Source organism: Phocoena phocoena, chromosome 5 (genome assembly GCF_963924675.1).
Source record: "Phocoena phocoena chromosome 5, mPhoPho1.1, whole genome shotgun sequence".
In the NCBI taxonomy this organism is placed as follows: domain Eukaryota; kingdom Metazoa; phylum Chordata; class Mammalia; order Artiodactyla; family Phocoenidae; genus Phocoena; species Phocoena phocoena.
This window is the reverse complement of record NC_089223.1, coordinates 3,104,890-3,130,707: the sequence shown is the minus strand read 5'-3', so window position 1 is coordinate 3,130,707 and position 25,818 is coordinate 3,104,890. Positions and strand designations below refer to the sequence as shown.

Below are 25,818 nucleotides of genomic sequence, written 5' to 3'. Positions count from 1 at the left end.
CCTAGGGCTGTCCTGGCCGTGGACCTTCAGGGTTCTCTTACGGGAGAGAAAAAGTAGCTCCTGCTATGCTCGTACAACTGTTTTATGCAACCAGTATTAATAATTTCACTGTAATTAATACAGACGGCGAACGAACGATACCCAGTAAGATGCCGTCTGCCCTTTCCCCTCTCCCCACGCCCTGCACGGATGACGCGGTGCCTCCACCCCGGGCTCCCTGGACCCGTCCTTCCGACACACTGCAGCCCCGTTCCCTCCCAACTCTTCTCCTCTATACTAACCTGACTTCCAATAAATCATAGCTTATTACAAGTGATTTCTAACAGGCATCAATTAGCTTAGCATAGTATTGCTAAGCTCCTTTTTAAAGTGATTTTTTAAAGGGCACGTTAAATATATAATCCTGAACCAGTACGATTCAACGAATATTTACTGAATGCCTGCTCTGTGCTAGGCACCGGGGAAGCAAAGATGGACAGTACAGCCCAGGCCTTTAAAGACTCTCACAGTTGAGAAAGCATGTGGCTTTCACAGGTGAGGAGGGGTGAAGTGTCCGTCCCAGCAGAGGGAGCAGCCCGGCAAGGTGGGCCTGAAGACGTCCTGAGCTGCCCTACACACCTGGCTGCGGAGGCTAGGTTTTATCTGTTTGGCGGCTGAATGTCACTTAAGCTCCTTAGGCAAGGGATCAACAAGCAAAGTCTGAGCTTTTAAACGATGATATGGCTTCATACGGAAGCGGTCCTGAGGGCAGGTGGGGAGGTGCTCTGATAGAGCAGGTGACAACTTAACAAAGGCCCTGGCGGTGGTGACCGAGGCAGGTGACTTGACAGGTGCGGTCATTCCTAACTCTGAAGGGTTACTCGCTAAAAGAAAACAAAAAGCAACTGTCAGGAGAGAAAAGAGAGGTCAGAACTGAGACTCAAAGAAATTTCTAGAGTAGGTGACAAGCTGTTTATGAAGCCATCAGAGACGGAATTCCAGACATGTATCCTCAGTCCCAGTGCCTGGGAGCACCCGTAAACCCTGCTCCCCTGGCCCCGTTACCGCGTCCCTGGCAAAGCACAAAGCCAGCAGTGCCCACACCCACCTGCTCCACACCTGCCCCCAAACACCTGCCGGGCGGTGGGCGGAACATAAATGACCACATCTCAATGACCACTGGTATTAAGTGGGCACTCAACACTCCCTTTGTTTCACCACCTCCCTCTCTGTCAAAACCCCTCAGCGCCCTCCACTGGGCTCCCACACCCACCCACGGATCTGTGGCTCTGATCGAGAGCACATGAAAGGATGCAGCGCTCGCACTCTTTCCAGAGCCAACACCTGCCCCGTTGCAGGCTTCAGCCACTTCTGCAGCAAGCCCCCTCCTTCCTGTACGAAGCCCTCTCTGCTGGGCCACTCCCATCCACCCACAAACACGCTCTGGCTTCTTCTGAAGAGACGAGTCCCCATGGACCTCCAGCCACCACCCTGCTTCCCTGCTCCTCTTTACAGTGAAACTTCTGGAAATAATGCAACTTCTCTTTCTCCAGTGCTCAGGGGCACAACGAGCTCTACCACTTGACTGAGACGGGCTCACTCAGGCCACCTGTGACCTGCAGGTTGTTAAACCCAAAGTCTCATCTCCAGTCCCACCCTACTGATGCCCCAGGAAGCAGCAGACGAGCAGACCGCCCCCGCCTCTCTGCTCACAACACCATTATCCCTTGGCTCTGGGGACCCACAGCAGCGTCCCCGTGTCAGCGCCACGGTCCAGGCAGGCACGTGGAGGCTCCATCACAGTTTGTAGGGTGGCTGAGTAACACAGAAGGAGACGCATATAAACACCAGCAGCGGAGCCACTCAGGACAGAGGGCAGGACAGAAAGGCTCACTCGTACTAACTAAGCATCAAGCTCCCTCAAAGAGACACGACTAGCAGCCGAGGGTGAGGTTTGATTCTGGAAATCAGTTCCAGTCATTTTGCTCTTCACTATTGATCACCCTTGTGGCAAACATTCTCCTAAGATATGAAGGCGTTAGGACACTATCCCTCCTAGGGATTTAAAAGAACAATACAGTCCCCATTTACTCTTGATAACTCTCTGTTTAACTTAATAATTACTTAACCTGTGAAGTAGAATGCTTTGGTGATCTGATACAGGTATGTCAGCTTAACTGCCGCTGGGCTGGATGTGGAGGAAATAACTGTAGAAGCTTGAGAGAAAACAGTCAAGTCCCAGAGGACCAGCTCTCACATTCTCTCTCTCTCTCTCACACATACACACACACACACACACACACACACACACACACACACACACACAAAACCCTTTATGCATGCAGGTGTATATTTTAATCCAATTATACATTCAGCTATACATGTTTCCATGTGCAGATCAAACCGAACATTTTTAAGTTAGAAGTTAAAATAGAAGTACATTTCTGGGACTCCATGCCTAACCAACTATTTCATTAACTATTTATTAACTGGTCAATGACAGGTCCAGTCACCTGCTTCCACAAAACAATGTGATAACGGACTATACAAAATAATGGCCGAGATAAGTAGCTCCTATTAGCCCTTACTCTGCTGTTAATCCACTCACTTTAGGTCACTCCAAATAACCAGTAAACAGAGTCTTACGGTTTCTCTTGGAAGTAAGGGAGGGAAGGAGGGAGGGAGGATGTTTTCAAGAAATACGAGAAACTTCTAACAGCAAAGAAATATAAAGAAAACTAGAAAAGCTTATTATCACCTCATTAAATCCTGTTGTAAGTTACTGATGTCTCCCCATGTGAGAAGGTATCTTTTATCTTTTTTATCTCCTCATTAAAACGCAATGAGGCAGTTTTCAGATGATTCAGTTTTCCTTTGTCTTTCTGTTTTCCCATCCCGTCTTCCATAACCACGCTTTCCCTCTGAGCTGAATCTGTGCCGTCACTGTTGGGATTTTGCCAACACCTGGAGGTAAACCTCACCTGTAATGGACAACTTCCAGAACTGATCCCCGCTTCTCTTCACACCTTTCGGACACATGCCCAATGAGGGCGCCCTTCCATGACACGCGAGTTGTTTTTAAGATGCCATCGTCCATCTCCCATAGGGCATCACATGACGAAACGAATTTGTGCCCCCTCCAAGAATACGATATTCTAATCCTATACAGCCCTTTACGTGGAATAAGGAATATTTAATTGTGCCTTCAGTCCCTACCACAGGGACACAGAATCATTCTCCCACCGTTTCACCTTCTTTCACTACTGCAAACAACTAGCAAGTTCTCTGAGCAATCAATTAACCTAGCACGTAGCGCGGGCAAGCAGAAAGGAGGCCTGCGATTTTTCATCTCGAGTAGCTCATTGTTTGTCATGTGAGTCAAAATGAGGACAGCATTTCAGCCTCTCAGCACTGATTAGTTAAATGTCTTGTCTCCCCACTTATCCTCATCATAGCTGCCAGCTCTAATTTAAAATGTGATGATCGAGAGTACCGTGACAAAATTTTAATTTTTAAATTGTGGGTGTATTTGGTATTGGCGGCAGAGAAACACTGACCGTAGGGGGAGACACAGCTACCGCGGTGCAAACCAACGCCGCATGCCCTTCTCCGACGTGTGCCAGTGTTATCGGAGACCTAAGGGACCAGCGGCCCTGGGCTTTTCAGCTACGCGATGCAGCTTTGTACACTGGGCTCTTGTGAACGGCACCGTCACTGATGCTTGGCAGCTACTCCACGCCTGGAGTGCACGTCTATTCCAGACAAGTAGTCCTCCTCTCGTGGCCCTACTTGAGCTCCTACACATCTTTGTACTGGCGTCCTTGACTCCTATTTCCGTGCCGTCACTCATGCTCTTTACTATGTTCAGATTTCCTTTCCGACCACTGCCCCACAGTCTAAACCATCAACGCAACCCAAAATTCACTTCCTCAACAGCCACCCTCGACTACCATCCACATGCATTAAAACACCTCTGTCTTTGAGGGGATTTTGCCTTCGCTGTGGCCTTTGCTACACCCATTCACACCGTACCGTTTAATGACCCCTGGGCAATTTTTTCATGTTGCACATACGACAGCCTCGTCTCCCCAGCCAGGTAGGTACTAAATTACCTGCCCGCAGGGAGGAGACCACCTTGCTTCCGTGCAGACACCAGAACTCAGAGACCAAAGAGCAGGGCTTCCTGCGAGTTTCAACCAAAGTTGGAAATAACACGGAAATGTGCCTCAAAATTGGAACTCTACCGAACCTACTTCAGAATGAGATAGAATAACCCATAAACACGAAAAGGGCCGTGAAACAACCCTAAATTTTGATGGCATTTCAGTGTCCAGCCATTCCCACGGACAGCACTTTTCCAGTTACAGGACTGATCTCTCACGCCACGTGTAGCGTACAGACTGCTTTGCCTCCTAGGTCTGCCGCCTGACAAAACCTGGTACCTAGACCCTAAGGCCCATGCGTTGGAAGCTTCGCCCTCTGTACAGGCCTTTGTCCCCATTCCCTCTGGCTCCTGGCTTTAATTATGAACCTTCTCTTGGCATCTTCCAAGTTCCGAGGCTTACGGCTACTCTGGGCTTATCTATCCCTTCAGCCTCACAGGCCCTACCCTGGTACTGCACTGATATGAAGGGGAAGAGACTGCGTACTGATTGCCCTGAATGTGAAAAACAGAGACAGTTTCTGACTGTCAGAGCAATAAAAATATTATCTATTTATGATTAAATATGGTGTGCACCATCATTTCTATTAAGAGGCCTTCCTTGGAGGCCTCTATGATAAAATTGATTCTACTGAGAAAATCAGATTCAATGTTTTAGTAGGAGTGCTTTGGGTTTTTTTTTCAGGATTGTGACTAACAAAAATTCAAGAAAAGTCTAACAATAATGCTTCACATCTAAAACATCTAGTGTATCGGTTTTTTTTTGCAAATAAGTATAAAAATGATTGCTATATTGGTAGAAAAAGATTCCAATTCTATGAGTTAATATGCAACCTAGGGAAGGGAATTCCCTGGCCGTCCAGTGGTTAAGACCCTGCGCTTTCACTGCCGAGGGCCTGGGTTCAATCCCTGGTCAGGGAGCTAAGAGCCCGCAAGCTGTGTGGTACAGCCAAAAAAAAAAACAAAAAAAACCAACACACTTAGGGAAGCTATTTCCTTCTCTAATAAACAACCCAAACAGCAAGTTGAAAGTTTAGAAACACAGTCTGGGCCTATCTTTACTACCTAAATTACTGCATAGAATTATCAGCCTTTCAAAGAAGTCAGCAGTCAAAAAATAACATTAATCCAAGTTACTATTCTGTGACTTTGCTATAAATACGCTTCAGCACTGTAGAGTGGGGCACTTTTGAAAGTGAGAAGATTTAAGAATATAATAATGTCTATTACAGTTCCTTAAATACACTGATTTAGAGCACATTAGGGCAATAAACACTATTAATATTTTCCTGCCTATTGTGTACAGAAAACCAAATGTTCTTTTAAAAACGATTTCTAAACCTGCACCTTCAGCTAAGATAATTTTCCTCTCTCAGTTCCCAGCCCCAAGGCTGCTGCAAATGATGGCTCTGAAAAACTCTGGGGGGAAAACACCTTCTTCAAGACACTTCGCTACCCTCTGCCCGTCTCCGTCTTAAGACACCAATCTACATACCACGACTGTGGACATGAACAGCGGCGCACAGCCTGGACCACAACTGCTAACTGCTCTGCTTACAGGCTTGGAAAGACACATGCCGTTTCTACCATTTCTATGTTCATCTGTGGCAAGTGTCCACTCCGGCCTTTTCCTCAGTGAGAATGGGGATAGCCTCTGCCGCACTGCTACCTCACCTCTGCTCACCCGCCTTCTTTGCTCATACAAAGACACTGAATTGTAACAACGGCATTACACACAACGCTGTAAGTGACAGGACAGCCGCCTGTGCAAGTATCCATGTTTCACAACTCGGTACATTTCTAATAGGTTTACAGTAAAACCCATAAAACGTCATCTTCTCACTGACATGGCGTGGACTGAGGCAGAGTGAGTAGGTTGTCACTGACAGTCACAAAGGGATTCATGAGCTCCACAAATGTTAAAAATCTCATCAAGGAATGATATTCATGCTTGAATAGCCAAAATACAGAACAACCTTTACCTGTCTAAAAATAAAAACGAAACCATAAAATGCTGGCCTAAATGTCAACTGAGGAATTCAATGAAGCTCATGAAATCTGGAAGCCAACCTGCAGGATTGGCTTCCTACCGGATGATATCACATGCCAAGGCAATTTCATGAGAATCAGTCAAAAATGTGAAAATGTTGTCCAAGGTGCTTTGATCCAAAACTAACTGTTCGGGGTGAATTACCCGTCAAAACAAGTTGAAACTTTCAAGAGAATGGTCAGGTTACTTATTATACACAAGGATAACCAATTTCCAGGCTAACATGGTAAATGGAGAGAGTCATCTGTGAACTAGCTGTTTTATAAAACCAGACTGCTACTAACACCTCGTCCACACGACGCTTTAATCAAATCTCAGTGTTTCCTGGAGGAAAATACTGATGTTAGGTCACTGATGTTAACCTTTAAGGTAGGACCAGCAGAGGGCCCTTCTTACGAAAACAATCTCAGGACTGTCCCTAAGGCAACATCTCCAAAGGAAACAAATAACTCGGATGGACGCAGCAAAGGTCACCAGGCGCAACGTGAAGAAATAACCTATAAATAGCGCTGGCTTGTCATTCAGTCAGAAACACCATCCCTTCTTCACCCCATTACAGCCCCGACTCGCCGGCATTTGACAGACAGCCAGAGAAAGAGTAACGCATGTCATCTTTGAAAATAATTAGACGTGGACAGCCAACGTATTCATCAAACAGGCCTGAACTGCAAGTCCTCCTTCTTGTAGAGCAGCAGTTTTCTGAACACGGGGTTCCCGTTCCACGAGTTAGGACAAGCTGTCACTTGAAGCTGACGACGGCTGGTAGTCAGGAAAGATGGCCACAGGCTCCTGTACCGTGCTGGGGACCTGGTCTATAGATTTCATTTGTACAACAGACCTCGTATCACGACGTCACTAACCTCGTTCTCTCTAAGATGCATAAACTTCAAATCGCATTCCTTATACCATTATTTATAATAAAAAGTATCAAAAACTTACTCTTTACAATGAGTAACCAAACTGTGGAACGTTCAAATAACTGAACATTAAACAGACATCCTAACGCATGACGAGTAAGGCTTTACAAAGGGTTTTTACATTAATGAGTCAAGCGAATACATACTCTTTCACTGAAATTAGCAAGACATTCAGTTGTTTATAAAGTATGCTCTTAAGTATGTAGAACACATACATGTAAGGCTAGATAGGAAAAGACTGGACTATTAAAGGATGACTACCTTGGATGACGGACTTCAGAGGGTATCGTTCCTTACCTTTCCCTTTGAGCATTTATACAGCAATTATCATTACTTTTCACATTAAAATTATGTATAACTTTAAAAACATGCCTATGCTTACATACTAGCTGCCTCTACCCACCTCCAAGTTTGGAAATAGAGTCAGAGCCCCCAGAAAGAGAGCAAATAGTAGGTCCTGTGTTTGAAGGAAGAGTGTTCTGTTCAACTCCTCTGGGAAACAGAATCCCTGAATGACCGGACTCATTCACGGGGTCACACCAAGCCTCCCGGGCAGAGTTCGAGGATGGAAAACCACCCACCAGCCTACACTGCCAGAGTCTCCTCCGTTACAAAATGCAGGTAACATCTTGCCAAAAATGCAAAACCTCATTCTAATCATGTGAGTACGTCACACAAAACCAAACTGAGGAACATCATAAAAAACACCTGGCTCTTCGAAAATCTCAAAGTCCTGAAAGATAAGGAAAAACTGAAGAACTGCCAGAGACTGGAGGGGACTACGGAGCAATAAAAAATAAATGCAAGGCGGGATCCTACAGAGGAGCTTGGAACAAAGTCGGTGAAATTCAAAGATCTGTAGGTTAGTTCACAGTACTGCACCAAAGTGAACTTCCTGGTCTTATTCATTGTATTGTGGTCACACAAGACGTTATAATTTTAGGAGAAGCTGAATGAGGGGGTATATGGGAACTCTACTATTTTTTTGCAATTTTTCTGTAGGTCTAAAATTAGTTCAAAATTAAAAGTTTAAAAAAGAAATGCAGGTAACGACCATACCTACCTCAAACGACAGTCATGAAATTAAATGATTTATATATAAATAAAGCTTTTCAAATGATGCCTGGCAGACAGAAAGCACTACCTACCAAAGCCTTAGCTACTGTTCTCTCATCATTTTAGTACCACTACAACTACACTTCTGTTTACGACTATGACCCCGGGGCTACTTCCATCCTGTAAGTAGTGCTACTGTAAGAGCAACAAACAAACAGGCAATGGCTCTTCCCTCCCTCAGGGGGCCATTCTCCAAGCAGAATAGCGCCTGCCGAGCTGATCTGGGAGGAGCACGAGAGTGGGGAGGCCTGGGAACCACGCCGGAGGCTTCTCCCATCGGAGACACCACCTCGGGCCTCCTTCCTGCCACCCGGGCCCATCCCAGCACCTCCTGCACCTCGGCAGACCGATACAAATGCCCTCTCCCCGTCTCGCTTACTCTTTTTAGAAAAAATTTCTAAAACACATTCTTCACATGTCCCTGACCCATTCTGAATGATTTATCAAGAATGTATCTTCATATTTTTATGAGTTAGGTTATAGAAGGTGGGGAGTGGAGGGGCGTAGATTGCTTTGCTGTGATAAAGTTAGTCAATTTATTTACTCAGTAATTTTAAGTAAAGATACTTAATCAGTTAAAATCTTTAAATGTCAAAATAAACATACTTAATTGTGAAACACACACAACGAGGGGGAAAAAAATCACTCCGGAAACTCAGTGGTTCCAGGGACCCTCAGGAACCCGCACAGGGGCAGTACGTTGGTGGCAGGGGAGCCCTGACCCTCTCTGGCCACAGCTGCTTGGAACTAGGTAACCGCTGCCCCGGCCCCACCAGACCGTGGCCTGAAGATCCGAAGAAAAGACATGGGCACGGCCGTCAAATGGTGCAAGCTTTAGGGACACAGGCCATAAACCAACAGTCAGCACCCAGGAGCCAAAGTCCCAGGGAGAACGTCCCCAGGGCTGACCTCGTCCCTGGTTTCTGTTTCTAGTCCCACGTGAGCCCAGGGAACCCTCTCGGCCTCTCTTTAGACGTGTATGAGAGGCAGTTTTCATTCCCTCTGAACACACGAGTCCTCAACTAGCCGGGTACGTCCACGTTAACACGTCACCAGCACGTCCTTTGTCCTTGCCCTTTGTTAAAGAGGTTGAATCAGTGTTTACAACATAGAAGAGTCCTTTCTTAAGATTTATATACCAACACCCCAAGGTGCTGCCTTGCTTTGTGTCAGCAGAACAGGAAATCCGACGAGAGAGGAATCCGGGAAAAGAACTCATTCTGCAAAAGGGTTTCAAGCTCCACGGAAACTCTACTCCAGAATGTCTATGCAATACCTGCTTCGTGGTAGAAACATGGATTCCTTGATGAACACGGAACCAGAGAGGAGGATGTACCAGCAGGTCCCAATATCATCAGGACTGAAAAGAAAAGATAATAAAATCAGATGATTATCTCTGACAAAAAAAATAAAAATAATAACATACAAAGCACACAGTATCCATGTTACTCGTACAATCCTGAAGAACAATGACATGTTACAAAACACACACCTAAAATACCATTCTTCAACTACTGGAATTAAACATTATTTTTCACACCTAAATAAGCTAAAGATATTTATCAGCAAACTTAAATGTTTTAAACGTTCATTAGACCTATAGCACCTACCATTCCAAGTTTTGGGTTTTAGTTTCATTTTTTTTGAGCTGAAAATACTTTCCCTTGCTTCACAAAACAAAAATACAATGAGGTAAACAGCGGACCTGAGCTTTCCCACCCTTTCCCCCGTCTCCCAAGCCCCAACATTTCTCCACCACACTCGCTGGCATCTTTCAGAACTTCCTCATGCACACACAGGGACGGACATACATTCTTACCCCTCCACCCTCTCCTTTTTACAGAGAAGATGGCACACACTACAGAGCTCTTCCCTCCGTGCTAACGCAGAGATCTTTCCAACAGGAGACAGCTGTCTTGTTAGATGTGCCTTATTTGACTTAAGCAAGCCCCTACTGCTGGTCATTTCAGTGGTTTCTGGTGTATGCAGTTATTTTACAAGAACATGAAAACTGTGATGAGTAATCTTGTATCTACAGGAGTAACCTTGACTAGAAAACTAGACCTGCAGCTGAGTAAAAGGGCACAGACACTGTGACTCTGATAAATAGTGTCGCGGTGGTTAGTTAGTAACTTACGTGCCTACCACCTTCCCACGGCCTTACAAGTAGAGTCTGTCCATTTATTTAACAAAAGTTTAACCATTTCAGGACGAAGTCCGTTCTAGGTGCTTAGGACACTTCAGGAAACAACAACAAAGATCCCCACCCTCACGGAACTTGTATTCTGGTGGGACAGTACCCATAGTAATAAATATAATAGATTAGTAAATTGTAAGTCTATGCTCTGGGAATAAGTTACCGTAGGGTAAGAAAAATAGGGGTGGGGTGTTATAATTTTAAACATATGGTGGACAAGTCTCGTTGAGAAGAGCAGATCTGAACAAAGGAAGTGAGTAGACAATGGCTCCCGAGGGACGAGGATTCTCGGCCAAGGGAAGGGGGATGCGTGCAGAGGCCACAGGCCAGCAGGCAGCTGGGCAGGGTGGCCAGGGGTGCAGCTGAAGCGAGGGCTGAGGGGTGTTCCTTCCCTGAACCTGTCTATCACACTTTGGGGTTTTTGCCAATCTGCTCGATGAAAACTGTATTTTAGTGTACTTTTTTTTGGCTGCGTTGGGTCTTCTTTGATGCGCCTGGGCTTTCACTAGTTGCGGTGCGCAGGCTTCTCATCGTGGTAGCTCCTCTTATCACGGAGCACGGGGTCTAGGCGTGCGGGCTTCAGTAGTTGTGGCACATGGGCTTCAGTAGTTGTGGCTCGTGGGCTCAGTAGTTGTGGCACGCAGGCTCAGTAGTTGTGGCTCACAGGCCTAGTTGCTCCGCGGCATGTGGGATCTCCCCGGACCAGGGCTTGAACCCGTGGTCCCCTGCATTGGCAGGTGGATTCTTAACCACTGTGCCACCAGGGAAGCCCTCTTAGTGTACTTTTATTTTTCTTCTTTATTGTAAAAGCATCTTTTTTCTTATGCTCATGAGGCCTACCTGTTTCTTTTTCTGTGAAATCAGTTCGTAACTTTTAACCAATTTTCTATAAATCATGAGACTTTTTCTTATCTAGAAGCACTTTATACAAATTAGCATTCTGAAGCCATGAGCTGTGACAACCTTTTCCCCAGTTCGCTGCTTCTGTTTGAACTTTATCCTGATTTTGCCATGTCTTAAGTTGTTTTCTTTTATAGAGGCAAGTTTATCAAGTTTATTAGTCAGGATACAGGCTCAGCTACTATGAAAACAAAGCAGAAAGCCCGATACAGCAGTGGCCGAACAATGGAGGAGCCCATTTCTCTCTCACATGTAGTGACAGCCTGGTGTCGGGAACCCAGGCTCTCTCCCTGTGTGGCTCGCTCACCCCGGCCCGTGGCCTCCATCTCAGACTCTAAGGGGCAGCTCCTAACCCACACCTGTCCGCATTCTAACCACTAGCAGGAGGCACACAGCCTACCCTATCTCTTCTACGAGGACAGCCTGGAAGCCGCAGCCCAGCAAACCACATGTGCGTTGCAAGGCAGTCTTCCGCAACCTCTGCCGAACCTTTTTACTCTCTTTTTTCCTTTTGGCACATGGATTCCAGAAGTTGCCAAAGACCACCAAGTTGTATTTAAAATTCTGAATAATTAAGCTATTTAACACACTAATCAATATCACCTAATCACTTTCATTGCTATCTGCTTCCAGAGCAAATCAGCAGCAAGTCACTGCTTCCTCCCAAGCCCGTTCTTTACCAATTTCACAACTGCTTAGTCCTCAACAGCAAAGCCTCAAGAAAACATGAAGGAACATATTGTCAAATAGACTTTAGTTCCAATGAAACCATCAAAGTAAAATGATTTCCCAAATGAAAATGCAAAGTACTTCAAAAAATAATTTATACCCCTTTCTCTCTAGTGTTTAGTCATGAGCTTTTGCAATCAACAATCATTCACCTAGGACTTCCCTGGTGGTGCAGTGGTTAAGAATCCACCTGCCAATGCAGGGGACACGGGTTCGAGCCCTGATCCGGGAAGATCCCACATGCAGCGGAGCAACGAAGCCCGTGCGCCACAACTACTGAGCCCGCATGCCACAACTACTGAAGCCCGCGTGCCTAGAGCCTGTGCTCCGCAACAAGAGAAGCCACAGCAATGAGAAGCCCGCGCACCGCAACAAAGAGGAGCCCCTGCTCACCGCAACTAGAGGAAGCCCGTGCGCAGAAACAAAGACCCAACGCAGCCAAAAATAAATAAATAAATTATAAATAAATAAGTTTAAAACAATCATTCACCTAGCTTAGGGGGAAAAATGTACTTGTCTTCCTTAACATAAGGTGACAGCATTATTATTCATTCTGATTTCTGTCAAGTAAAAATGTGTTGTCAGATGCAAAAATAGTTAAAAATTTTTAACAAGTAATAAAACACTGAAATAAAAAGAAGAAAAAAGGAATTATCTTGTAAACTTTTAATCTGCTCTTGCACTTACCATGTTCCCTTTATCACCAAAAGATTGGTCAAGAGAAATGAAATCTAGTAGGAAATCAAGGTTGATCACCACTAACTAGGCATGTGAGCAGAGCTGTACAGAGGCTCAGTAAACACAAATAATGACCATCCCGTAGTTTTTATCACGGTAAGAGGCACAATAAATGTCACCATGGTCCAGATGAACTGTGACGCAGAGAACATAACAAACATTCCCTGGCTTTTTAGTTATTCCACATCTGTCCTTTTAGAAAGTAAAATTACTATGGACAAAATTAACACAATGTTTGTAAACTCAGCTTTCCTGGAGCTGATCAGAAAACACGCGTGAAGTCAAAGGCAACCCACGTCCAAAATGGATAAAACACTTGTGACAGCAAACAGTCTGGCCCCCTGAATACCCACCGATTACCCTACAATTAGGGCTGACTCTTCGTATCAGGAGAGCCTTGGCAAAGATTTAAGGAAGTGAAGAGAAGAAACTGGTCCCCAATCTCTGTCACTTACTATAATTTCATTTGCCTGTTTCTCTCCCTTTTCCAAAAAATTCAAATCTTAACTCCCAAGAGCTGTGTCTGCTGGTGGAGGCATCTGCAGAGAATGACCATTCGAACGCTGACTGGATCTGGTGAGCGTTTACTACCTGCCGTGCCAAATAAGACAGTCACGATGTCTTTATTAGTGAGTTGTCTCTTTTAAAGATTCATGTCTTACAAAAGCAAACTAATCAGAACTAAGAATACAAAAACAATGAGTCTCATTTTAAAGATGCTCTGGAAACAGCTGTAAGCTAGAGAAACACACCCCCTCACCTTTCACACCCACACCCCACAGGACTCAGGTTTGGTTTCTGTTCTGAAAGTTCCTCCTTGTGAGATGCCACCATAAAATCTGTTTTACTCAGTCTTAATCGGCCAGAAAAGTCTCCTGACCTCATCTGAAATCACTGTGCTATCTCACTTAGCCTGTTCTGTGCTTTCCCCTCCCACGTATAATTACGCGTCAGGCAGGCAAGTGTTTCAGCATGAGGCACGACCCTTCCCTTCAAGGTCTGCAAATACGCCCCTTCTCACGGGGCACCTGTCACCTGCGGGGCTCTACAGGTGCCAAGCGACGACTGTTTGCTTTTTAAAAGAAAAGATGAAAATGAAATTACCTAGCAGTAACAGCATCAAACTTGTCTACACTTAGAGGGGACGCAAAATGAATCCGAGACCTTGCTTGCAGACACACTGGCAATGAAGCTGGCTAACAGAAGACTGATTAGTATAATAATTATTATTATTCATATTATCTAGGACTAATACTGAGACTCGATTCTGTCTGGCCGGTCCTCAAGCTTTAACGTACACATGAGTCCCCTGGAATGCGAAGTAAAAATGCATGTTCCCAGGCTCTACCCATCCCGCCAACACCCCAGTACCTGATCAAGGGTGGGAGACCCACCCTGAAAGGGTCAGCCTACACCTTTACTCTCTGCTCCGAACCCCAGCAGATCCTGGGCTTCAGACTGTGCCCTGCTCAGCCGTCCTCCACCTTTTCCTCCACCTAGGCCTCAAGGCCTTTGAACAAACCTGATGTTCCCACTCCTAAAGGGCACCTTCTGCCTAGGAAACTCATCACTCGCCCTTTGAATTCCAGGTTAACGACCACTTCCTCTGAGCAACGTTTCAGTATCTTCCAAATAAAGCGAGTCCCTCTGTCCTGGATTCCCAGACACTCTGGATTTGCTCACACGAAGCAGAGTGACATCATCGTTTACCTCGGAAGCCTTCTCCCATTAGCTCTTAAACTCCTCTAGCGCCCCAGTACCCCCAGCAGACACACTAGATATGGCTCGACTGGCACTCAGACATTTTATTAACCAATGCATTAACAGTTGAATAGACACCAACTCAGATATGGTGTTAAAACGACTGAAAGTCAAAGACGTGAGTTTCAATTTACCGGGGACTGGAGAAATGAAGCGAGGCTTAAAGAACGTCCTCAGCAATACCCTAGAGGTGCACAGGGTGGCAGTGTCTCCCCACGAAAGGGCTGCGCGTGCAGCTGCGCGGTCCCCGTTAACGAAGCCGGGGGAGAATACGAGGGACCAAGTCCAAGTTGACAAGGGGGCTGAAAGGATAATAAGCTAATACATCACAAGAAAACAAATTAAGGCGATTATGCGAGGGCAAAAAAGCAACTTGGGAAAAAGCTACTTTATTCAGTTGTTAATACGAGAAAACTTAAGTGGAGCCCAGTTGGCCAAAAGGCTGCGGGGCCCGGGCGGGGAGAGGCGAGGGAGGGGCTCTGGGCAAGGGCACACATGTCCTAGTGGACGCGGAGCTGACACCCACCTCCTGCCGGCCACAAACCGACACCTAACCCACGTCTCTGCGTGTGTGTTTGCAGGGGGCGGGTGAGTCAGCCAACAGAAACTTAAGGAACGGTCCCCATGCAAAAAACCCCAAACAGTCTGGGACCAGAAATCAGTGCCCAAGGAGGGCGTCGCGGGTACGGGAAGGGGCTCCTCCCGGTGAGCAGATGAGGGGCAGCACGGCACTGGCACGGCACAAGGGCCTGGGGTAGAGGGCACCCTGCGGCGCTGCATGCGGGCGACAGCTACGGCGGCAGCAGGGCCCGGAGACGCACGAGGCGGCCACCGCGCGGGAACAAGGGCGGTTAATACGGGCGGAAACGTATTGGTGGAGAAACGGTGGAGAGGACGCCCACTCAGGGAGAGGTGGGAGCACGCAGCCGCGTGGGCCAACATGCATCAGGACTCGGGGCGGTTTAGAAAGAGAGGCTGCATTCTATTATATATACGACCCAGATGCCACGCCACGTCCAAACGACAAAGCCGGCGGCACCTGGGAGAGATGGGAACGGGATTCTTACCACCCGGGCCTACTGGCTCCACATCTCGAGGTAAGAAGCCAGATGGGCAATAAAACGAGAGCCATACAAAGTTCCACGAAGTTAAGTGGAGCCCGCTAGCAAGGAACCCACAGGGACAGCCACCCGTGACCACGGCTAGGAGAGCACCCGTCTCTTTCCCTGTACCTGCTGTCCCAGCAGCGTCATCCAACGGAAGGATAAAACCAGAAAACAGAAAGTCCTCCTAAATTTCTCCCTCCGCACAACCCCCCACCCCACTCTGTGGGCTCCGCTCAGAAGCCTCTGCTGAAGTTCACGGCCTCGCTCTTGGCCGCCTACACTGTTACCTAGACTCCTCTGACCGTGCGCACAGGCTTCTACTCTCAAATGTACAGTTATGCCGATAACCAAAGCAGGGAGAATTTTACCTGTTGACAATAATTTACCCTCTACCCCTTTCCTGGGAATCCAGCAGTTGATTCAGTAGGACGTGGCGAGCCCCTTGGGACAGAAGCCTGTCCAGCCCTCTTCCCACCCTAACGGCTACTGCAATGGATCCGAGCCGGATTTCCTATGAACGAAGTGTTCCAGGGCTTAAAACAGAAGTCCTAACAAATGGCCACCTTCCAAGATGCAGATGGCCTTTCAGATACACAGTAACTGTACGCTTTTCCCCAAATACATTACATCACTTCTGCTACTGGGTTTATCAAAAAGTTTAATAATTGTTTTTCTTGCTCCTCTGATGGGGTTCTAAGCTTTAAGCTCAAAGACAGAACATGTCTTATGTATTTCTTTTTTTTTTTTTTATTTTTTTTTATTTTTTGCGGTACGCGGGCCTCTCACTGCTGTGGCCTCTCCCGTTGGGGAGCACAGGCTCCAGAAGCGCAGGCTCAGCGGCCACGGCTCACGGGCCCCGCCTCTCCGCGGCATGTGGGATCCTCCCGGACCGGGGCACAAACCTGTGTCCCCTGCGTCGGCAGGCGGACTCTCAACCACTGCGCCACCAGGGAAGCCCCTTATGTATTTCTGTACGGCCAACGGCACAAAGTAAGCTCACGAGAAAAGTTAATGCAACGTGGCAAGTGTGGGCCCTGACAACACCAGGTCACGGTCAAAAGAAAGGTGAAGTGCCAGCAGGATGTACTCAGGCATAAAGTGTAGACCGTACGATAGAAAGAGCTCTATGGAGAGTTAAAATGTACATTTCTGACGTACAGAATAGCAATAGTGTACTATAAAAGTATGCACGTCATAATATTTAATCCAAATTCTCACACTTATGAAAACAACACATTTTACAAGTGGAGGGTAACTTTTTGTTCCATTTCCTGAAAGTTCTAAATTGTAAGGAAGTTACTTCACTTTTATCACTTAAAACTCTGAAGGAAAAGAGCATCATTTTAACATTAGGTTTTTCAGAAAGTTCTTAGCCTCCTCTGAATAAATTATAGGGGCTAGACCAACAAACAGGATAAATCAGTAACATCAATAAAAACTTTGAAAACTGATGGAAATACTGAGGCTATTTCACCTTTATTTTGAAAATATTTTATAAGTATTTTGAGAATCTTTTGGTTTTGAAAAAATTAATATTTTGAAAATATAGGGGATAAGTGGACATAATTTTTTTAACTGTGATAATTCACTTAACAAGCAGAGGGAACAATATAAAGAACAATACTAAAGAATTAGTAAAGCCAAAGATTCTATAGACTCACTGTGCAGTCTTTCTTACATTTATAAAATCCATTTTAAAAATGAAATGAGGGAGTGATGTCTTGGGAGTTATGAAGTTACTCAATAAACTTATTTTTGAATGAAAGAAAAAAACTCACTACAGAGTACATACATATGGCAATCCATCAATCAATGATTCAGCTAGACTGAGGGCAGAGGGCTACACCCAAGGGCTCGACAATTTCTCAAATTTAAGAGAGCAGCCAAAATGAACTCTTCTGAAAACTACCAATGGGTCACGAAATTAATTCACAAATCTGCATCTTTCAGTTACACACTGCAGTTTCATTTGCACGACAAACCTGTCCCTCTTCTACAGAAAACTGGCACCCGAATTGCTAAAGAGAACTCAGACATCCAGAGACCAAATCCTCCCACTCACTGCCAAGGTCCCGGGTGATGGGAACGACAGTACCAGCTCACAAGCACCGTGACCCGCAATGACCAGAAAGCATAGGGAGAGAGCTACATGTTACTATAAACACCTATAGTTAAGAGGAGTTCAGAGGTTTTTATTCACTAAGTAGTTTCACAGAGAATTGACCGGAAGAACCGAACACCTAACCTGCAGTTGGCTGTTTTACCCAGAAGTCAGGCCGTAAAGAAGGTCTCTTCCTGCTGATCTAGCAAAGGAATATATCCCTTGAAATAAATGCAAAAAATAACAACAGAGAACAGACAAGATGCAAATGTCTATGCTGGGCACGGCACATGTAAATCTGAACTAAACACAGTCCCTGCCCTGATGGAGTTTACAGACTAAATACATTTGTTACTGTTTTTATTTTACTACTCTTTCACTCACCACAAAAATAAAACATTTTCATTCAAAGACTAACAGTAAATATAAAAATATCATTATTGGCAAGAAAGCTTCAAGTATTGCCATATGTACGTAAAACAATCTTAAGTCTATGTGCGGGTATGCGCGTATCCATGCGCGCCTATTTGAACTGTCATACTTAGAGCACACGTGTACATCACAACACACCAAGCTCAGGGCTGAGCATCTTTATCCTACAAGTCTGTGCAAAGGCTAAGTCTTTAGAGGTGTCATGCCTTCAAGTCAACGAAAACCTCAGGTTTCACCTTTTCCTTATACACACACACAAGCACAGGAAACTTATGGAAACATGGACACTCCAAATAGTGGTTACATATTGCTGGGGAAGAAAGGAAGGCAGATTTGAAGTATTTTGTCTCCTGAGGGAAAATAAACAAAAAAAGCAAAGCAACCTAGGTAGTAGATAGTGCTTTTGTAAAAATTTTCTTAAAAGACTACGATGTAGATGGCATCCCTGGTGGCGCAGTGGTTAAGAATCCGCCTGCCAATGCAGGGGACACGGGTTCAAGCCCTGGTCCGGGAAGATCCCACATGCCGTGGAGCAACTAAGCCCATGCGCCACAACTACTGAGCCCGCGAGCCACAGCTTCTGAGCCCGCATGCCACAACTACTGAGCCCAGGCGCCTAGAGCCTGTGCTCCGCAACAAGAGAAGCCACCGCAATGAGAAGCCCGCGCACCGCAACCAAGAGTAGCCCTCACTTGCTGCAACCGGAGAAAGCCCGCACGCGGCAACAAAGACCCAACTCAGCCCAAAATAAATAAATTAAATAAATTAATTAAAAGTAATAAAAATTTTAAAAATTAAAAAAAATTAAAATAAAAAGACTACGACGTAAAAATAAATAAAAGCTTGGCCACATCCGAAAGGAGAAAGCAGTACAATAACTGGGTATGGGCCAGAGCCCAGGAGAGCTTCCTAAGGACGGAGACATGGCACCTCACTCTGTGTGGGAAACAGGGCGGGACCCAGGGGGTAGGAAGAGCAACACTGCAGGGAGGGCAGCTCTCCCTCCAGGAGGGGAAGGGACAGGAGCACAGGCAGCTCTGAGCCCAGATGGGCCACTGGAGGAGGAGGGGCACGCGGAGCGGACAGGGCGCGCTGCGGTGGAAACAGGAAACCCAGCCGTGGAGTGAAGAGACCGATAAGCGCAGGCAGAGGGGCAGCTGGGCCGGAGGTTCGGAGGTTACAGATTTCAGTGAAAATGCCTGAAAAGACTCCACGAGCCTCCACGCAGCTTCCTCTGAAAAAGGAACGATTTCCTCTCCTGCAATAAGGGGAGATAAACCCCGTAACGAAGTGCTCTGAAAACTCTTCTGGAAACCGAAGCATTCAGTCCGACCCATGCGTGGAAATCGCGCCCATGGTTCAGCGATACCCGTGTTTAGAGAGCGGCTGTGTGTGCAGGCGTAAAAAAGATATATCTGAACGGTCGGATTTCTGACCTAAAGGTTTTTAGCACTTTACATGTAACTATATATTAAACTGAAATGGTGAGGATGGCTGGCCATTAAAGAGAAAGTAAGGAGAACGAACGCACTTGTTTATCTCCTTTCTTAAATTCTCTAAAATAAGTGCCTCAGGTGAAATGAGTATTATCTCACTTAGTATTTCCAAGCTAGCAAAATACCCAGCATCTAATAGATAGCAAATGAAAGAAAGGCAGAAATTACCTGATGTTCCTGTCCACCGTGTAAAGCTCAACTAATCGTACCTAATTAAATGGGCAAGTCTACACTTTAAAATTTCCGTTTTATCAGAACCACAGCTCTCTCCTGAATCACAATATAATTTTAAAGGGCATACTGTTTGTCATACTGTTCCTGTTAAAACAGTAACACCAGGGGAATTAGAACAGTGCTGTCATCATTCCTTCCTAAAGAAAGTTTAAAGCAGCTAAAACATTGGGAGAACAAAACGTAAATTACCAAAACAGTGAATGGAGTGAGAACGCTGCCCGCGGCTGACATTTCTGTGCGCCGACCCCATGCGCCCTGCTCTACCTCCTTCACACCGAGCCCTGCATCTCAGCCTCACGCCAGCCGGAAACACTGCACCCTGTGATCACTGTGTCCCCACTTTACAGGTAATAAAAAGGAGGCACAGAGGTGGATCAGAAGAGTACTATATTTACCTGGTGAAATTACTGGAATCATAGACTCGGAAGTCACCAGCACGCAAACATAGTAAGGAAAATGAATACTCATCTCTTGGTCATAAAACAAAATTCTGAAAGTCTCTGATATTCCAACTGCACTGTTGTTCTCCAGGCTCAAGCACAGACTCATTCCCCTTAAGAGGTAATGACAACAGGTCCCCAAAAAAGAGGGGTGGTATTACTAAGTTATTGCAGATTTATATACACCCCAAATACAAGTGTTCTTTAATTTTCAAAACCGTGCTTACACCAACTGCTCAGAGCAGAGACAAGTCTGTTCAAGGATCACAAGGAAAATCCTCCCACTACCCTTCAACACAAGCTTGACCAAATACTAGGAATCTGACTGAGGGTATCTGCACTTAGCCTCTGAATTTTTGGTCATAGGAAATCGTGATCTACCAAATACCCAGAGATTCCTCATTGCTTAGGAACACTGCCACCTCACTGTAATTAGTCCGAAACAAACAATTACTACAATCAACTCGCTGCAAACTCCTAAATGCATTCAATTTAGGGTTATCCAAGTCATGGCTTTGCATGATTCGCAGGGCTCATGTTCACTGCCTTAACTGACTTTAAAAAGAGAAAGCAAATATGTTCAAAACACTGCAATCTACCTTCCATTTAAACGAATAATAAATAATAATTGTCAGGAAGCCGGCGCAATGTGGGCCGAAGTGCTGGTGGGTTTCAGGGGCCGCCACCACCCCTTGGTGAGGCCACCCCAGGGAGAGATGCAGTCCTCGTGCCTGCACGCACACAGCATCATTTTCTAGAGGCATGAAGAAGGCTGGGAAATGCTGCTGTGTGGGGGGCAGCTAGGGCTGCAGAGTCACCAGGTCTGGGCACAAGTCCAGATCCCGAGTTGAGCAGTGACACAAGCCTCAGCACCTCGTATCTAAAACGGGGGTGATGACAGATCTACCTGCAAGACGGCTGCAAGGAGGAATTAAATCAATGCACACAGAGCACGGATTCGAGCGTGTGGGACGGACGAAGGGCTTGTTACACGTTTGCTATTGCCTCGTCTTCGACACGGCCCAAACCATGTTTCAGAGGGAAAGGACAAAGTAAGAGAAAGCTGACGCTGACTGCCACTGCACTGCTAAAATACACGTCAGTAACATTCATCAGAGATTGCCAACCCTGACAGGTGTACACCCGTTAAACGGATAGCTTTTAATTGCTCCTGAAAGAGGACAAATAGTCTTAAGTTATTGACATCATGACTCCTCCAAGGATAAATATGTTAAGGGCACTGGCCCCTGGTGTGAGTTTTCTCATTACCACGTACGTCTGGGTTATTTACTGCTCTTCTCTGTCGCATGTATATTCTCTGAAGCCCTAGATGGATACTGACAGCCAAGAACCATCCTGCATCAGGTCCACCCATATCTTCTAAATTCCATCCGTGACGGCCCCGTTCCTCCATCTGCCCAAGTTCAAGCCCTGTCACCTCAGATGACTGCAATTCTCTCCTAACAGATTTCCCTGCCCGTCCACTCAACCTAATCCACCCTTTGAGGGGATGTGTGGGGCTGGGAGGCATCTGGTCACATCATTTTGCTGCTTGAAAACTGGCCGCCTACCTACAGACTAAAAGAGACTTAAGAAAGATAAACAACCAATAAACAACCTGTACCAAAAAAAATTTGAGACAAAGAAATTTGATTATTTTCATGATATGAAAATTATTTCTTAAGGTTTGATGATAATATTGTGGTTAAGTGTTTTCTTTTTAAGTCTATCTTTTAAAGATAAAAACACATATCAGAACACTGATGGCTGAACTGATATGTGTGGATTTACTTCAAAATAATCCACCAGAGGTGGAGGAAGAGATGAAACATCATTGCTTGTCAGTCGACAATGTGGCAAGGTGAGTCCACAGGGGCCCGTTTTACTACTGTCGCTAATACTGTGAACATCTGTAATTTTCCAGAATAAAATGTAATTGAGGAGGAAAAGCACTTACTTCCAGTCGTCTAAAGAATCGAGGATGACTTTTTCAACAACACATTCACACGCAAGTGTGACTGTGGCCTGCCCCTTCTCCTGACTCCACACACCCCAGGCCATGCGCTCTAAACTGGCCGCACTGTTCAACACGTGACGCCAGGCCCCTCCCGCTCTGTCCCTGTACACACAGTGCCTCCTGCCAAGAAAGTCCCGCGAGACCACCAGACACGCTAGGAGATCCAGGGCAAAGGGCCCCTTCTCTGAGACCCTCCCCTGCACCCCTCCTGTACAAACCTATAGTCTCAGCTATTCTGGTGGGTTAGTTTTCATTGTTGTTGCTTTCCTTTTTTCTATTTCTACCTCCCTCAAAAGATTATAGCCACCCTAAGGGCAGAAGCTGTATTTTATTTATTTCATTAAAGATTCCCTATAATATGCATGGAAAGTAGTAATTACTGAGTGAGTGCCTTGAAAAACAGGAAGGAAAGTCAACAGAACAACCGTCATTCACAGCAAACATTAACAAAACAATATGTCTAGTAAATCAGAGCTTAAGTATCCGTAACACACCAATATTTATCTACTGAATGTTTATCACATTGCTTAAAAAATTAGTTGCCATTTTTTCAAGGAGTACGTTACAGATCTTAAAAGGAACATCAATACGATTTAAAGAAGAAACTTTCCTTTGGAAAGACTCTACACTATTTCTCATTTCATAAAAGTCAAAATACTCCATAATGTGAAATACTACCTCCAACCACATTTGAGTAACATATAGATGCTGATGTGAACTTATCAGCAAAGGACTGAAATAGTTGAAATGCTTCACATTTCTAAATTATGCAATAAAAGTTAATACAAAATTAAGGCAGTGCTGACTTGACAAGGTGCCCCTAGTACTTCTTTGATACTTTAAGGACATCATCTCGCCACTGCATTACACATTGTGCAAAGACAGAGGAAACACCTACTAGTATAAAACTTCATTGGCTTCATGTCTTTCGTATCTCACAGTTTCACACATTAACCTGTAAAACAAAAAATAAAGACACGAGTTCATCGTTTGTCATGAAAAAACACACTAATAGTTTACAAACATAAATGAGACATTATGTAGAAAATTAACATTACTTTTATGAATTGTCACAATCATTCATTGGCCTCAAGATAAATATTTGTGGTGCCTAGGTTAACAAAATAAAATGAAATCTGGTAAAGAGATGCTAGAAAAGAAACATTTTGTTAGATGTCAGCTTCACCTAGTTTATTTCATAGGGAACAAAACTGTATGTGTTTTATACTTTGTAAATGACATGCGGACAAATTAATGTTCTCCAAGGTAAACAGAAAATGAGAAAGGAAAACCTATTAACTTAAAAAGTGATAACATAATTCACAGTTTAACATTAATGTTACTTAAGAGTATGGAATTTCAGACAAAAGTAGGCTTTTATTAAAGTGCGTATTTTTATGACTAAGGACTAAATGAATGCTTTACAACTTAAAGATTTATTTACTTCAAATGATTCATCCCTGAGGAAAATAAACTATGAAAATTATAGAAAACATGAATAAATGTTTAAATATTCAAAATTACCTCAAGAGCAGCATCTTCAAAAAGCATCTTATTATATTAAGCCCATGTAAAATTTCCCCAAAGTTACAGAAATGCAAGAGAAAAGGATTATTTCTTCTTAAGAAGGAACTAGGAAATAGAAAAGGCTGGCTGTAAAAGTGACTGTTTCGGGCTTCCCTGGTGGCGCAGTGGTTGAGAGTCCGCCTGCCGATGCAGGGGACACGGGTTCGTGCCCCGGTCCGGGAAGATCCCACACGCCGCGGAGCGGCTGGGCCCGTGAGCCATGGCCGCTGAGCCTGCGCGTCCGGAGCCTGTGCTCCGCGACGGGAGAGGCCACAACAGTGAGAGGCCTGCGTACCGCAAAAAAAAAAAAAAAAAAAAGTGTTTCAACAGCAGTGCCATTTTGGTCAGCGGGGCTACCAGTCCCCATCTGTGAAAACACTGGGATCAACACACACCCATCTTTCCGCTGTTTGCACGCTCTTGATTTTTCACTTGAACACGAGCCTCCTGGGTTCTCTTTTGCCTTGAAGCAGCACCCTGCTCCAAAGGCCCCCTCAGCCTCTCAATCCCTTACCCGAAACTTTCACTTAACTCCAGAAGGTAGCATCGGACCTTGAATACACATCATTAAACAAAGTGTTAATAGACTGCATCGTACCAATTCTTCCTAGGAAAGGATGAGAGACACAAGTAATGGGTCTAAAAATACCACGTGTTTAAATTATGTAACAGGCTCTGCCCTGTTTCCTGTTACACCCTTTTCACTGGATCCTGGTCCTTCTACGTACGGTTGACCCTGTACTCCTGCAGGCTCACCCCTCCCACATCATCATCCGTTTCCCCTCTTTCCTAAATTGCTTCCTTAATACACAAACACACCTTATGGGCACCGCCCACTGTGTGGGGAAGGAGACAGGCTTGGTCCCATATCCCCCTCCAGCTACTCATCCGCTTTTCCCACAACAGAAATTCTCCTTTTAGAGCTGTCTACGGGAATACACTGTCTCCATTCTCTCGCCCTCCTCCCTCTCCTCCATCACTGGGTCCCTGAAACTCAACAAAAAGGGGGGTCAGGGGGAGCTGCTGGCGGCCTAGTGGGTAGGACTCCACGCTTCCACGGACAGGGCCCGGGTTCAATCGCTGGTTGGGGAACTGAGCTCCCACAAGCCGTGCGGCCAAAAAACAAAAACAACTCTGAGAGTTGTCAGCTTCCTCTGTGTTATCTAAATCTTTTCTGACCTTGTATTAATGCCACTTCTCAGCAACACGTGATGACTCCCTTTTCCTTACAGCATTTTCTGCTCTAAGTCTCCTGGTTTTCCTCTTATTCGTCATTTTTTCAGTCTCCTTTAGACTCCCTGCCCCTCTCACTCCCCTACCTGACTCGAAATGCATCGTCTCCAGGGGCTGTCCGCCCTCTTCTCCTCTGCACCATGTAACCTCATCCAGTCTGTGATTTTTTTTTTTTTTTGCGGTACACGGGCCTCTCACTGTTGTGGCCTCTCCCGTTGCGGAGCACAGGCTCCGGATGCGCAGGCTCAGCGGCCACGGCTCATGGGCCCAGCCGCTCCGCGGCATGTGGGATCTTCCCAGACCGGGGCACGAACCCGTGTCCCCTGCATCGGCAGGCGGACTCTCAACCACTGCGCCACCAGGGAAGCCCCAGTTTGTGATTTTTAATGTAATTCGTAAGCTGATGCTCCAAAGCCATACCCCACACCTAACCTCTCACCGTGACACCACGCATCCAAATGCCTACTCGGTGGAATAGCCGCTCCATGTTCAAAACGTCCAACAGATCTTAAATTCCTTCCCCCAAAATCTGCTCTCCCACAGTCAGAACCCAATCGTCTAGGCCAAAACCTTGGAGTCGCCATCCTTGACTCTCCTCCCTCTCCTTCAAATCCCATCTTTCCGCCACGTCCTGTTTCCAAAAT

General features: G+C 45.6%; 1 protein-coding gene across 1 annotated transcript in view; it reads right to left on the bottom strand.

Moving 5' to 3' along the window:
- Positions 1-25,818, bottom strand: part of RAPGEF2 (Rap guanine nucleotide exchange factor 2) — a 242,455-nt gene that overhangs the window by 133,458 nt on the left and 83,179 nt on the right. Inside the window, exons 3-4 of the mRNA XM_065877765.1 lie at positions 23,274-23,330; positions 9,501-9,584 (exon numbers count right to left, since the gene is read on the bottom strand). Coding sequence (XP_065733837.1) covers positions 9,501-9,584; positions 23,274-23,330 — 141 coding nt within the window. The remainder of the gene's footprint in view (positions 1-9,500; positions 9,585-23,273; positions 23,331-25,818) is intronic.